This window comes from Chaetura pelagica, unplaced genomic scaffold (assembly GCF_000747805.2).
Source record: "Chaetura pelagica isolate M959 unplaced genomic scaffold, ChaPel_1.0 scaffold583, whole genome shotgun sequence".
Taxonomy (NCBI): Eukaryota; Metazoa; Chordata; class Aves; order Apodiformes; family Apodidae; genus Chaetura; species Chaetura pelagica.
The window spans coordinates 564,861-579,809 of record NW_009952719.1 but is presented as its reverse complement, the minus strand read 5'-3'; the positions used below and the strand labels follow the sequence as shown (position 1 = coordinate 579,809).

The 14,949-nt window shown below is 51.6% G+C and overlaps 1 protein-coding gene across 1 annotated transcript in view; it reads right to left on the bottom strand.

The window, feature by feature from the left end:
- The window catches only part of POU2F3 (POU class 2 homeobox 3), a 41,336-nt gene extending 29,575 nt beyond the window's left edge, over window positions 1-11,761 (bottom strand). The window contains exons 1-2 of the mRNA XM_009994605.1: window positions 11,734-11,761; window positions 6,284-6,352 (exon numbers count right to left, since the gene is read on the bottom strand). Coding sequence (XP_009992907.1) covers window positions 6,284-6,352; window positions 11,734-11,761 — 97 coding nt within the window. The remainder of the gene's footprint in view (window positions 1-6,283; window positions 6,353-11,733) is intronic.
- Between the last annotated feature and the right edge of the window lie 3,188 nt (window positions 11,762-14,949).

Genomic DNA, 14,949 nt, shown 5'->3' with positions numbered 1-14,949 from the left:
CATGAACTACAAACAATACGTGAGCTACATGCTGAAAATGAAACGAAAGGCTCACCTTCCCTGAGAAGGATGTGGTTCTGGTAGGCAAGAAAAGATACTCAGCATCAAATGTACTCATCAAAATTTCATTTCACTTTGGAGACTTCAGGAAATAGGAGAGGGATCCAAGCAGGAGCCCTCTCACTGCTGTCCCCAGCAGTCAGACCAGCAGCTTCTCCAGAACTAACAGGAAAAGCCCTGGCTAGGTAGGAGCTCATTTAAATCACCTGTTCTCCACTTCAGTGGCCACCCCTGATTCCCTCCAGCTATGTCCAGTTGGGAAGCAAACACTGGGGAGCACAAGCCACCAGTTCCCTGGATCCTGATGTGCCCTGCTGGGATGCTCACTGTTCCCAAGGCTTTCTTTAAGGAGAGCTTTTTAAAGGGAGCAAGGAAAAATGTGAACAGCATGGGGAGTGTTCTAGGCAGCCAGATAGAGCTGGAGTTTTCAGGTTAACCACTTGCTCTAGACACACAGACCAAACCAGGGCATCAGAGCATCTCCATGGGAAAGTTGAGGCTGGCTAGCAAGAAAAGGGAAGGTGTGCTGACTCAGATGGTTACAGACTCCAGGGGAAGCTTTCACTGAAGACTCGAGTGTTTCACTTGGGTGGAAACCCCTGGGTTATAAAAACATCTTTCCTTTGTCAGCAACGCCTCAAAGAAGTCTCAGCTTCTAGTCCCACTGCAGCTCTGAGTGCAACAAACCCTTCGTGTGGGGCAGGGAGTGGGGGGAGAAAGCAGGACAGCAAGTGTGGGAGACTGGGGCAGTTTCCAGAAGGAAACCCGAGGGCAGCAGTTGTTCCCACGGAAAACACTTCACCTGCAGGTGCTGGGAGAGGGCAAGTCTCTCCTCTTAGACCAGAGGCAAGAGAGAGATCAGACCAGCTCTTCCTTTGCCCCTCTAATTCAAGTCAAACCAGCCTTTTGTTCCCCTTTCCCCTCCCCATCCTTTTTTATCCTCTTCCATAATGGGATGTTTAAGAAGAAGAAGAAAAAAAAATATATATAAAAAAAAAAATCACCCAACCTCAAACCCTAATCACCCTCATTTGAATTTCAAATATCCCCCTCCTGGCCTCCCCCACGCCCCAACTGACTCGGAGCTGGGAATATGGAAATTTCTCCTGCTTGCCTTAAATGTGGCTGTGCTATGAAAATCATCAGCCTTATGCAAATCCTGAGCAGGCCCAATTGCTATAGCAACCAGCTGTTGCCAGCCCAACTGCTGCTGCTTTTATTTATTTGGGACTTGTCCTGGGGCTGTTCATGGCTGCAGGGGGAAGAGACAAGAGAAATCCTGGAGGCTTTGAGGAAAGTTTCACGAGGGAGAGCTGGCCTTGGAGAGCAAAGGCAGCCAAGGACTAGGCTGAGCGTGGGGCCAGGGAAGGCCAAGTTTCCTCAAAAGACTCTGGCCTGGAAATCTGTTTCCAGACTGATCTGAAGAGGTAACAACAAAAGGCAAAAGGAAAAGAAAGGCTCAGATTGTGCATCCCTCAGCTTTGCTTCAGTGCAACAAGGAGTGTCCCTGCACAGGCTGAGCACCCACCAACTCATCTCACACAAGCCCTTTGCACTGCTCAGTCTGACATCCCTTGCTTGGGAATATTCCCTTTTCCCTGAGTTAAAAGCTGACACAGAGATCAGAGCCTCCCTACCCCAGTCCAGCATTAGAACAGACCCTACCCAGACACCTATGGTTGGAACACCATAAACAGCAGCCTCCCCAGACAGAGCCCACCACAGATCAGGGCTCTGCTAAGAGCTGTACCAACCCCCCAAGAGAGCAGCACCTGCATCAAAGACCTTAGACCCTGGGAAAAAGGTGGGGAAAGAGACAGGGACCCTCACTTTGGAGCTGAGGAACAGAGAGACACTGAACTGGGCTTGCACAGGGGGTGTGTGGCAGCAGGGCAGGCTGGTCTCTGTTTCTCCATCTACTGGATCATCCTGGTCATCATCATCATCCTGGTAAGGATTTAATGCAAATGTCTGCACTGACACAGAAGCCAGAGTACTGGGAGGACCTTCTGCTTGCATGGGAGATGTTGGTGCCCATGTCCAGAGCTGCCTTTGCTTTCTTGCCCCCCCTGCCAGGTGTGGAGCAGCAGAGGGAGGTGCCTCATCCTGCCACAGGCACAACCTGGCTGAGCCTGGGGATGCCGGGGGAGAAGAGTGACACTCAAAGCAGTGTCCCCCTCAAAAGGGACACTTTGCAAGACTGTAAGAGCAGATGCAACTCCAGCTCCTGACCATTTCCATTTTCCTGGGGTTTAAAGGGTCTTTCTCACCCTCAGAGAGGAGATACCTGCTTTATTGCTTCCCGACACCACCAGAGAGGCTGCCCAACCCCTGCGGCTTGGGTAACACTCCTCCCATTGCCACCAGAGTCAGAAGCAGGCCCAGGGCCCAGCTTTCTGGCTCCACGTGCCCTCTCCATGAAACCACACTCCTCCACCTGGGCTTGCTGCTCTTCCAGATCCCAGCCCTGACCCAGCTGGGTCAGCCAAGCGACGAGCCCCGGCGTCCCGGGGAGCGACACCCGCTGCTCGGGGCGGGCAGGACGGTGCTGTGGGGCTGCCCTACCTTGCACCCACACCCCAGCTTCTCTCCCCCCCGTGTGCTGGGGTGCCCATCGTGCACCCCGCCCTGGGCTGCTGGCAGGCTGGCCAGTTCCCCCATCTCGCAGGGTGGGGAGGGAAGATGCTGGGAGCGCCCGCAGCTATTCGGTTCCCCGTGGTTGTGTTTGAAGAGCTTCCCTATCGCCCTTTGGTGAAAGCTTTGGCTTCCCCCCCATAGCCTCAACAGATGAAATCAAAGGGAAGTAGCTTTGCTTGGTGTAACCTGTTTTGATCGAGCAGATAAACGGGGGAACAAGTGTCTGACACAAACAAACAGACAGACAGAGGCAAGTCCCACCTCAGCGTTTTGTTGCATCAGATACAGAGGGCTTAGATAAACCACAAGAAGGGGGAGATCTCTGCCTCTCGGCTTGAAGACCAGGGGCGACACTCTGCAGTGCCAAGCCCCCACAGTTCCCATTAAAAAAATCAACCCAGAACTTGCTGGCATGGCTTTCATCAGTTTAAGAAGATGAAAAGAGCTCAGAGCCAACCAGAAAAACTCACGCTTGTCATTACCCCCCATGGAGTCAGCGGCTCTGCCTGCCAGCCCAGCATTAACCCACAGCAGGAAAGGGTGAAAAGGACCCTCAGACTGGTGGGGTGACCTGGTGGTGGGGCTGGGACTGAGCTGCACAGCTCCTGGGCCATGGGGGAAAGCAGTCTGACCCCTGGCCCTGGTGGGAGAAACTCGTGCTGGTCCCCCTCTTCACACCCTCAGCACAGACTGGGGTAGGAAATGCAGAGTTAAAGCAAAGGAAGGCTCGAGATTCTCAGGGCAGGGCAGGTGATGTCTCTTAGAATGGATTTCTTCTAAATCATAGCTTTTTGGAAAAGAGCAACGTTTCATATCAACCAGTAAACACGTGTGTTTGGGTACTCAAACGTGGGGTTTTGGAGAACATCTCACTGAAAATCTGTGAAGCATTTTCTGTACAATCATTGTGAATAAAAAAGGCAAGACAAGAGCTTAGCTTCCCTAACCTCCTAGGCAAGGGGAAGAATTCTGACCATTTTCTAAAAGAAAAAAGCCCCCCCGATTATTTTTAACACTTTCAAAGCAAAACAATACCCCAAATTACCCTTTTTTTTTCCCCCTCTAAGGCTAAAACTGGCAGAGATATAAAAGGATGAGATTATGCTTCTGCTACTGACACTTCCCATCAGATCTTTAGGCATCAGTTTTAGATCAAGGGCTTGGTTTACAAAAGCATCTTGGCACCCAACTCCCTCCAGTTTTGTTGGGTTTTTAAAATGTATTTATTCTTCTCGGAGCCAGACTGCATCTTTAGGTGATGAAAGACCTTTGTAAATATGCACCTAGAAGGATTTCCATTCTTTGTAAACTGTAAGATTGTTGGTTTGGTAACTGCCCTCTGCTTTGGGGGTAACAAGATCCCAAGGGAGCCCTGTGGATTGGTCTAATTCATTATGAAATGGGTCTTCAATTAATGACTCATTGGAAAGCAGATTTTTCCCACATGAAGCTAGTAAACAAAACACTGAACTATTAGGTGTTGCAGTAAATATTCCTCTAACAATGTGTCTAAGGGAAAAGAAAAACTTCCAAGGAAGTTCAGTACAAAGAGCTTTGTTGTTTATAAACAGAAAGGTCGGAAAGAGGGGAAAGAAAAAATCATCCCAACTCCTTGCAGTGTCTCTCAGCACAACTAGGTCTGATCTGGTGATCCCAGATGATCCTGAACGGATCAGCCAGTCACGAGGACTGCATTAGAGAAGAAAAATCAGAATAATTTAAACAGGTTCCTTGGATGATTCCTCGGGGAAGTGTCACTCTTGTGCAAATGAAGGAGATTTACTTGTTCTGATTTCCCTGCTTGATTTGCAGGCTCCTGGAGCAGAGCTAATGCTGCTGCAAACCCTTTTTTGTTATTTTAAAACAAATTGACTTCACTTCTCTGCTTTCTTTTTTCAATTACCACTAGAAAGAGGTGCTAGAGCTAACACTAATGGCTGTCTGGGAAGCTTAAGCTGAAAAACATATTTTATCCAATCAATTGTTCTGCCAGCTTCACACTTACTTAACACTAGTGACTACAACAGCAGCAGCCAGAATCTCCTACTACACTTAGCAACAGCCAAACTCAAGACCAAATACCAACTCTCACAATAAAATACTCTTCCCTAACCTGAATTCTGCTGTTATCCATCACCTCTGTGTGCCAAGATGCACAAGACATTTCAGGAGACTGGTTTTCCCATTTGAAGGCCCTGGGACAGCTACCAGGGTTTTTTTGAAACACCTTGGAAAGTTTGGGGACATGTTTGTTGGTGGGTGGCTTTGCAATGTTTCTCTCCAAAAGCAACTTAGGGTCATCTGAAAGCCCTGAGCAGAAGCTGACCTGCCCAAAGTCAATAAAACCTGAACAGAGTCACATTTTATCTCTAGATTATGTCAAACAACCCGGTGTAATAGCAAAGTGCACAGAGAATTTTTAGTCCTCAGTGTAAGGTGTAAATAAAAGGGTAATTTTAGTCCCATGAAAACATTCCTAGAATTCTCTGGCTTTCCCAAGATCTCATTGTTTTCTAAATTGGTTCAAATGACTGAAGTAAAAGAGAAAGAGTAAAATCATTCCAGGCAGAGTTTTAATCTGCTGTTACACATCCCCCCCATCCCAAACTTAGAGCTCTTCATGACCCCCAACACCAATGATTCTTCTACATCATATCTCTCTGTTTTGATTTTAAAAGTGGTTTATTTCTGACTCTGTAGGTGAGCCTCACAGTTTCTAATAATCTTAATTCCTTATACCCAGTGGGTGCTGAAAATCTTTTCTTATTGCTATTTATTTGCCTAAAAAGGAACCTGACCAAGAGTCTTTGTGGAATTACAGCCTCGAGGTCTTGCATTCAGAGCTCACTGCATCAGCAGTGATGCCATAAAATCCACAACTGATTTTTTCTGATGTGTGTCACACCTCGTGGCAGTGCAGGAGCCAGTAGGGAACCTGGCAGTGCCAACACCACTGCTGTCACCCTGAACGACCCTGTTCTTCAGCTTTCCATATTCAAGGGAAAAGGAAACCTGGGGCTTCCAGCCACGGAGCAGAGTGAGCAGCCATCAGGTGGGAGATGAGAAACCCAATCATGCTTCAAGATGAAGAGCAATCAATTTTTGCTGGAACTACCTGGATGTTCTTTTCCTAAGTCTCTCCCATTTTTCTACAGATACTAAAAGGCTAACAAAGGCTTAGTCCCCTGGAGTTTTGTCTCAGGAAACATTCCTCACGTGACCCCTGTGTAAAATGAGCTGCTTGTGCTAAGCTGAGAGGACCAAGACTACTCCAATGGCATTATTCCTCTGGCAAGATGTATTTCCAAGCTAAAACCAGGGAGGACATGACTGAGACACACACACACTGCTTTCCCTGCTGTTACAGAAGGATCTTGCAGGCTGGTCAAGGTACAAACACAATCAAACCCCAAGAGCACATTCTTGATCAACTCCCAGGCTGGATGGAGGAGCAGAGTGTGACAGCAACAGGAGTCAAACAAAGCACGGAGAGAAACTTCCAGCACTGATATCCCCTTTTCCTTCTCTTTCCCCTTCCTCCTCAGGTTCCCTTGCCTGCCCCCCACATGTCCTGGACCCTCCTTACCTGGCTCCACCTGGTCAGGTTCGTGCCGCGTATCTGTGGAATCTGCCGCATCACCGCTCATCTTGATGTCTGGAAAAGGAGGCACAACTGATTTTAATAACAGGTCACAGTCCCAGGCAACAGGCACATGTGGCTTCCACTAAACAGCACAAATGAATGTGTAATTATAATAAACCATCAGACTTTCAAATTTCTGATTCCTCAACATACAGTCACTAGAATATTCATCAGCTCCGAGGATGCACTTTCCCTCCTGTTGCTCTTTGCCTCCCCCCTCCCCTCATTCCTTTCCCCCTCCCCAGTTTGCTGTTGTGTTCTCACCTTTCCCATTCATTCCTCTCCCACCCAGAGCACCAGGGCTTGTGTAACCACTGGGAACCCTCCCAGTGGTTAACCCAGCTTCTCCCCTGAGATTTAGGCAGGCTCCCCAAAGCAGCTGCTGTGGCTCCCCGTTTGACAAGGTCCCCCACCAGACCTGCAGAGGGTCCCTCCCAGCTTCCCCCTCCTCTCCCACAGCCTCTCCTTGTCCCTCCAGCACAAGGCCAGTGCTTGGTGGTGCACAAAGCACAAGCAGAGAGGACCAGCCTCAGAAAAGCAGAACAAGATGCTCTCAGAGAGTCAAATAAAGCCAACTCAGGCTGTTTCAATACACCTGATCCCTACTTAGAAGGCGTTTTCTCTGCTCTCTCCCCCATGTGGGTGCTCACACCCTTTGCAAACCAGGGCTCCAAAGCCCTGTCCCCATCCCAGCCTCAAGAAGGGTGCTTTGCCTGCTTCCTCCCATCCTTATCAATGCCAATAAAGTTGTCATTTACCCTTGAAGTGATGACTGCCACCACACCCCGGGCCACGTTCTCCTTCGGGGACAGCTGAAAGAAAAGGTGGGAAGGGTCAACTTGACACTGGATTGCTCATCTCCTTAAAACTGGCCAAGTACAGCAGGTGGAAGAAGGAAGAACCTCTATTCAAATTCAGATGGACACCCCTGCAGCTCTCCTACCCTCTGCATGGGAATTTTAACTCTTTCTAGTCTAGTTGGGAGGGAAGATAATACTATTATTTTATTTTTTTAATAAAGAACCAACTGATTTGCATGTGCTTCCTGCAGCCAATCCCGGCCACAGAGCTCATCCCATTTGCATTGGGTAATAACAACAGTGTGGAAGCTGGGCCAGTGTTTGCTGTGGTTTTGCTGGGGTAGAAAAAGCAGGTGGAAACCTTCTTAAAGGCCTCATGCAAACCTTTTCCTCTTTCCTATATGTGCCTTGTATTCTTTCCAAATGGCCAAGAAGAGGGAGAAGCACCCTGTCAGTTTTTAGACCTACTTTATGAATCACACGAAAGCAGAAAGGCCTTTTCCTCTGTATGCTCAGGTTTTCCTTCCCCCTGTGCCAACTCCCAGTCTACAAATGGCAAATTATCTGCTTTTTTGGCCAACATGGAAGAGCTTCTTTTACTTTTCCTTCAGCAAAGGAAAGAAGAAAAAATGCACAAGGTCTTATACCAGAGCCAGAGTGCAGGAACATTCATGTGCTTCAGAAACTTCCTTTCTTTAAAATCTATTAAGGAATGAGGGGGGAAAAAGAAGAGAGGAGAGATGTGGGATTTTTATTTTTTTTTTCCCTTCAAATAAACCCACTGCAATTAAGACCTGAACATTTAGTGGGGCTTCTAAGCATTTCTACTGCAGGAAGAGTAATTATCACCAGCTATAAACATCTTCTTGTCTTGTAACACTGCCAAGGGACCCTAACTTAAGCAATCTACAAAGCACAAAGTTTTGCCTGCTGCCAAAAAAAAAAGAAGCAGCTTTAAAAAAAAGCCAAGTTCTCATAAAACAGAATAAGGAGAAAAAAAAACACCACACCACCCAAACTTAAATCACACTGAAGTTTGGTGCTTGCTTTGCTAAGTTTCTTTTAAAAATTAAGTAATGCAGGTTTCATGGTGAGCACAGAAGTCAGGGGAAGAAAATTACCTACTCTCTGTGACCAAGGATCTCCTCATGGGCACCAAGAGACAGAGCTGAAGGAGGGAGGTCACAAAAGCAAACCAGGAGAAGTTCTCTCCCAGGAGTGAAGCTTCAGCCCCTCTACTGTTTATAACCTGGGGTGGGTGGGGAGGAAAGGAGGAATTGCAGCTTGGCTTGATTACATATCACATGCTATCCATCACTTAAATTACCACCTCCTGGAGTCAGGAGATAATAAGATGCCCTGTGATTCTCTCATGCACAGAGGAGAAGAAGTTTATTTTCACAAATATTCAAATCCCCATCATAAATTTACATCTATTTATTACATTTTTATTACATAAATGTAATAAAAGTTTAAATATCTGGGGAGTGGGGGGAGGAGGTTGTAAAAAACAACCCAGAAGGAAAAAGAAAACCTTGACCCAAGTGGTTTGGGGATGGTTTCTTAGACCTATGGACAGCAGAGCAGAACCAGGTCTGTTCCTACTCCACATATCCTATGATTCCATGATCAGCCCATGGGTCCTTGAGAACAAGGAGCAACTATCCAGAGGAGTTATTTTCTAACATAAAAGCAGCCAAGACAAAGGCAACACCTTCTTTATAGACACCCCAGAGTCTTCCACTATAAAATCAGGACGAATTTGATGGAGTTTCTGGATTTTGAAACTCCTCTGCCCTGGTCTGACAAAACATCTCAAGACAAAAAAAAACCAGGCTGTGGGACTTTGAGGGCAACCCAATGCAGGCTCCAGTGCACAGCTTTGCTAGGTTGGCAATATACAGGCTAGGAAAAAAAATGTCTGGGAAAAAATACTGCAACTTAGGACTGCCTAACTCCTAACCACATACCTATTAGGAGCCGCCACTGCGGCCTGAGCCATATTAAAAATGTGCTGCTCTCCCTCAGTTAGCAAACATACCTGGAGTAGGGGTAGTCTGGTTTGTTCACCCAGACCAAAGAAACTCTGCCAGTGCAGACACTTCTCTGGGGATCTATCTGCATCTCTATTTTTGCTGAAACAAATGGTGTCAGCAAATAAAAGTTTTCCCAAGCCCTGGTGTTGTTCAGACGTGGGCACCGGGGTGAACCAGCCTGGTGGTTTGAAATGGAAAAGGGAAAATTGAGGGGGAGGAATCAGCTTGGTTGAGAACATTACCTGGATTCTAGTGAATTTGCTGGGTTTTATGTGCCAGAGCCCCCTCTGGGAGGTAAAATACTGGACTTTCTGTGCCTGAGCCCCTCTGGAGGCTGCAGGAAGGTGAAATATCCCAACGCCTGGGGAAGAGGGGATGGGACAGGCCAAGGAAACCTTCTCAGCAGGGAGGAGGAGAGCGTGGGGGGCACCAGGAGCCCCCCCTTCACCTGTGATGCTGCATCTCCTCCGCAGGGCTGGGGGAGAGGAGAGAACACACCTCGGCGAGCAGCTGGCTGCTGCTGGGGGACCCCGAGACTGAACCACCTGAACTGCCTTTGCACGAGGGTGAGAAAGCACCACGGCTGGGCCACGGCACGTGGTTGGGCCCAGGCTGGTCTTCTGCTCTACAGAAAGACTTGCTTAAACCTTAGAACCCCCCACCCCAGCCCTGACAGGGAGCAGGGGTGGGATGATTTGGCGGAGGGGCAGTTCCCAGAGCAGCCAGCTCCGTGCAGCTCCCAGCTGATCCAGCCCTGGGCAGTGATGGCACCAGCTCTGACAGAGGGCAGAGTATGGATCTGGGGAATCTTCTCATGAGGAAAGAGTCGCCCACAAGCAGAGCAGCTGGGTGGGTCGGGGCCTGCGGGGGCTGCGTCCCCGAGAGACACCGCGCACAGCACACCCAGCACACCCAGCAGGTGCTCAGACTAGTCGGGCTCACAGGCTGAGCCAAGACCATGAACCTCCTGCCTCCTGCAGCTCATCCTCGGGGCCCTGCCAGGCAGTGCCAGGGGGTCCCCAGCTGCCCTCCCCGGGGCTGGCACAGGGAGCCAATGGATCTGGGGAATCTTCTCATGAGGAAAGAGTCGCCCACAAGCAGAACAGCTGGGTGGGTCGGGGCCTGCGGGGGCTGCGTCCCCGAGAGACACCGCGCACAGCACACCCAGCACACCCAGCAGGTGCTCAGACTAGTCGGGCTCACAGGCTGAGCCAAGACCTTGAACCTCCTGCAGCTCATCCTCGGGGCCCTGCCAGGCAGTGCCAGGGGGTCCCCAGCTGCTCTCCCCGGGGCTGGCACAGGGAGCCAGCCTGCTCAGAGGGTGCTGGTGGCCCTGGAGGAGCTGCTGGTGGCTCACAGCTGTGGGAGGTTGCAGACCAGGCACTGAGCAGAGGCTTTGGCCATCTCTGCTGGCCAAACTGCAGGGTGACACCGTGTTAGGCGATGGCAGAGTCACAGCACCTGCCTTGCCCAGCTGGCCTGCCTGTGAGTCCACGTGCAGGCAGGGCCTGTTGAGGGGGCTACAAGAAATGGACACAGACCCCCCAGATCTCCCCTGCACAGCAGGAGCACCAAACACCTGCAGCGTGCCAATGTGAAGGGAATGAGCCTGGGACAGCCAGATGGATGGCTGCTCCCTCCCCTCCACACCTGGGGATGAGACACAGCATCTCCTGCTGCTCAAAGCACCAGGGCACACGGCTCCCAAACCCCCAGTGCCTGCTCCTGCCACAGAAGGGGCTGTCAGACCTGGCCCTCATTGCCACTGCCACTCTGCTCCTACCCCAGTGTCACCCTCAACTTCAGCATGCCCAGGGACACCATCCTTCCCCAGGAGCAGCTTGTGCTGAGGGCAGAAGCTCAACTCATTCTGTCAGGGTGAGCCAGAGCTCAGCATGGCTGCAAGAGATTTGGCAGTGATTGCTCTTCTTCCCCAGCTAATTCTGCTCAGAGATGTGACTCCCTAAGCTGTACCCCTGGGTCAGACCCCCTGGGATGAGTCTCTCTTTGAGTGTTCCCGTTCATTCATTCCTCACCCAACCCAGCCTCCTACAGCTCCTTCCTCATTCATTTCTCCCTCCTTTTCCCTTCTTTGTCATTAACTTCTCTCCTGACCCACCTCCCATCTTGCTCTCACGCTCACACAACCCCATTCCCTCCACCTTTCCCTCATCCCTCTGGGAACTGATCCCCTCTCACTCCTCCCAGCCTGATCCCAACGACTGGACTCACAGCTCAGGCACTAAATGCCCATTTTCTGGGTATCCAAGAGACTTCTGCTCTCTCTCTGCTCTCTGCCCCCCCGTCAGGGCTGGCAGCACCAGGGGAGCACCCACATGGTGGGCACAACTTGGCAGCCCCTGCACAGGCTCAGGCTGCAGCAGCATCCATCCCTGGGCAGGGATGTGAGCACGAAACCAGGCACTGCCCGACGCCAGCAGGGAAGAAAAGAGGGAAAGGAGGGAGGAAAGGTCACAAGAATCACAGCAACCCCATTTCCTGCCCAAGTCTGCAGTGCTCAGCTACCTACTGAGCTCCAGCCCGACCCTTCCTTTACCTGCGTGCACAGACTCCAGGTTCACCATCCTGCTGGCGGAGGGAAATCCGCGGTGTGCCCAGCCTCCTGCCCTCAGCCCCAGGTTGCCAGGGGCTGCCAGTTTGCCCTCCCTCCTCTGCCACCTGCTGCCTCTCAAACCGGCCGTGGGTCCGTTCCCGAAGGGACCTAGAGCTCCATTGCCTGTTGCCATGCAGGGCCAGGTGAGCATGCGGCTCCTCGCCACGCCTCGCCCCACCTCCGGCTCCCTCGGGTGCCCTGACACCCAGCAGCCTGGCTCCTGGCCCATGCAAAATGCACCCATTTGCATATTAGTAACTCAGGAATGGATGAGTCCCTTGCAGCGCTGCCAGGGCGTGGGGTGGGGTGGGAAGGAGGGGAGGGAAGAAGGGAAGGCGGGTTGCCCGCCCTTCAGCTGCACGGAGGCACCTGCCTGCTGGGCTGCACCAGCCTGGGGGGGCTTCGGTGTCCCCAGGTTGTCCACCTGGTTGGTGAGGCTTTTGGCTTTGGCCCTTGGTATTGGTGAGAGAAGCCAAGGGTAGGCAGCAGCACCCAGAGGGGAAGGCATCCGAGCTGTAGGAACAGCCCCTTCACTTCACAGAATCATAGAATCATAGAACTGTCCAGGTTGGAACAGACCTTTGGGATCACCCAGTCCAACCATCATCCCTACTCTACGAAGTGCTCCCCTCAACCACATCCACCAACACCACATCCAAACGACCCTTCAACACATCCAGGGATGGTAACTCAATCACCTCCCTGAGCAGCCTGTTCCAGTGGCTGGAATTTCATCCCTGGTGGCTTTGGGGTCTGCTGGAATTTCATCCCTGGTGGCTCTGGGGTCTGCTCAGAGTGAGCCACAAGAGCAGCCTGTGTGGCTGAGGCTTTTCAGGCCCCAGATCTGGGCTGACCCTGAATGATGCCACATGAAACCACCAGCACAGAAAGGGAAGTTGGGAGCAGAAGGGTAACCTGGCCTGGCTGAAGACACAGGGCAGGGGCTGGGGTCAGCACAGGGAGTCTCCCCTTTCCAGGCCTGGGCCCTGTACGATACATCAGTCCCCCAGGAAGGGGCAGACAGCCTCTTTCTCCTCCTCCATGCTGTTCAAAGCTGCAATATTGAACTGGCTTCCAGGGAAGCCAGGGTAAAAAACAAACCAACCCTACTGTTGGCTTTTGGTAGGAAGCTGCCAGAGGCTAGATCCTGAGCCTGGGCTCTGTGCTGTGACAGCCACCAACTGACACCCTGATGGATGCAGGCACTGTGGTTGCTCCCTGTCCCTGCCATGGACCCCCCTGATGACCCCTACCATGGCCTGGGCTGGCAGGATGCCTGCCCTGAGCACCTGAGCTCCAGTGCTGCTCAAACCCCTCCTTGAAAGCGTTAACAGGCTGGGTCGGTGGCTGCCAGGTACAAGCTATCACACATTCATCTCTCCCTGGCTAATTCACGTTCCAGGGCTCTTGGCTTTCCCACATACTGCTCTCCCTCCCTGGAAAGACAGGTTTCTCTGAAGGGATGGGTGGGCGGGTGGGAAGGCTCTCCAAGCCTCACCTCCAACCCAGTCCGAAGCCACAGGCTGGAGCACCTGTGTGGTCAGAGAGGGCATCCTCAGGAGAGGGCAGCACCCTGGCAGCCAGAGCTGGGTGTGCTCAGTGAGACTCTAACCAGGAATAAGTGGAGGAAGATGAGGGGGGGGGGAAAAAGATGGAAGGGGAAAAAGCAGAGAGGAGAGGAAGTTCCGGAGTCAGACTTGACGTTTGCAGGACAGGGCGAGAGGGGAGATTTCTGTGGGCTGATGTTTGAGCTGCTCCAGGAAGCAGAAAGGTGACACGAGGTGGTTTGCACAGGGCTGCTTGTTTGGAGGGGCTGGACTCCTGCCAGGGATCCTGAGCCTGTGGCAAAGCCCCAGCCACTCAGGCCCTGCCTGATCTTCGGGGTGTTCCTGGGCTGTTCTCTAGTGTTTTCAGCGTGACCCCCACCTCTGGGTTTTCCCCATCACGAAGACGGACGTGATCAGGTGTCTTCCCTGCGTCAAACACGGATTTGCTGGTGGCTTCCAGCCAGCTTGGACGTGGGAGGAAAGCCCTGGAAAAGCTGGGGACCACGAGAGCTCTCCTTCCCCCTACAGCAGAGCATCTTTTGTACCCCAGTTAAGCAGTTTCACTCATCTTTCTCCCTGTTTCCTGCTGCTCTTCCCTTTGCTGCAGAGCCGAGCAGCTTGTCCCGATGCTCCACGAGGGCAGATCCTCCTCGGGCCCCCTCCTCGGTAGGAATCCCGGGCACCCTCCGGCCGGGAATGCTGTCCCAGCCACCGGCAGGGCCGTAGTGCCCTCTCCTGGCCCTGCAGGCGCTGCCAAATCCAACCGGGAATCATAGAATCATAGAATCTTAGGGGCTGGAAGGGACCTCGAAAGATCATCTAGTCCAACCCCAAATCCTCCAGCCACCAGCTGGTGGGATCTGTTCTCGTTCTGTGGTCAATGGAACAGCAGGAAAATATAAACCACTTAATATTTCGGTGCTTTTTACCCCAAAGAGCTGTGGGAGCAAAGCCCTTCACCTTGGGTACCCTTGGTGTCTGTGCCACGTGGGCAAGATGATGGTGCCTGAAACACCAGAGAAAGGAAAAAACAGAGGGAGGGATCATAGCATCATCCCTCCTTTTCCCTGTGGAAACAAGACCACCTGCTCCATGCAAAGACAGATTTGCTTCACCTCTGCCCTGGGATGCTCCCTGCCAGATGCCAGCAGATACACTGCTCTGGTGTTTGGTTTTTCCACGGCCAGCACTGAGTGATCCCTCTGCTCCCATCCTCACTCATGTGTTGCTCCACTCCTGCTGCCTGAGTTGGTTCCCCTCTCGGAGGAAGATAAGCTCTGCAGGTTGGTTTATGGAGGGTGGCCTTTGGCTGGGCTCTGAAAGCACCGACTGCAGGAAGGGCTTACAAAATCCCCCACTGCTTTTCATAGAATCATAGAATCTTAGGGGTTGGAAGGGACCTCGAAAGATCATCCAGTCCAACCCCCCCTGCCAGAGCAGGGGCACCCAGAGCACATCACACAGGAACACGTCCAGGTTGGAATGTCTCCAGAGAAGGAGACTCCACACCCTCCCTGGGCAGCCTGTTCCAGGGCTCTGTCACTCTTACAGTAAAAAAAAAATTCGGATATTCACCTTGAACCTCCTGTGCTCCAATTTACACCCATTACCC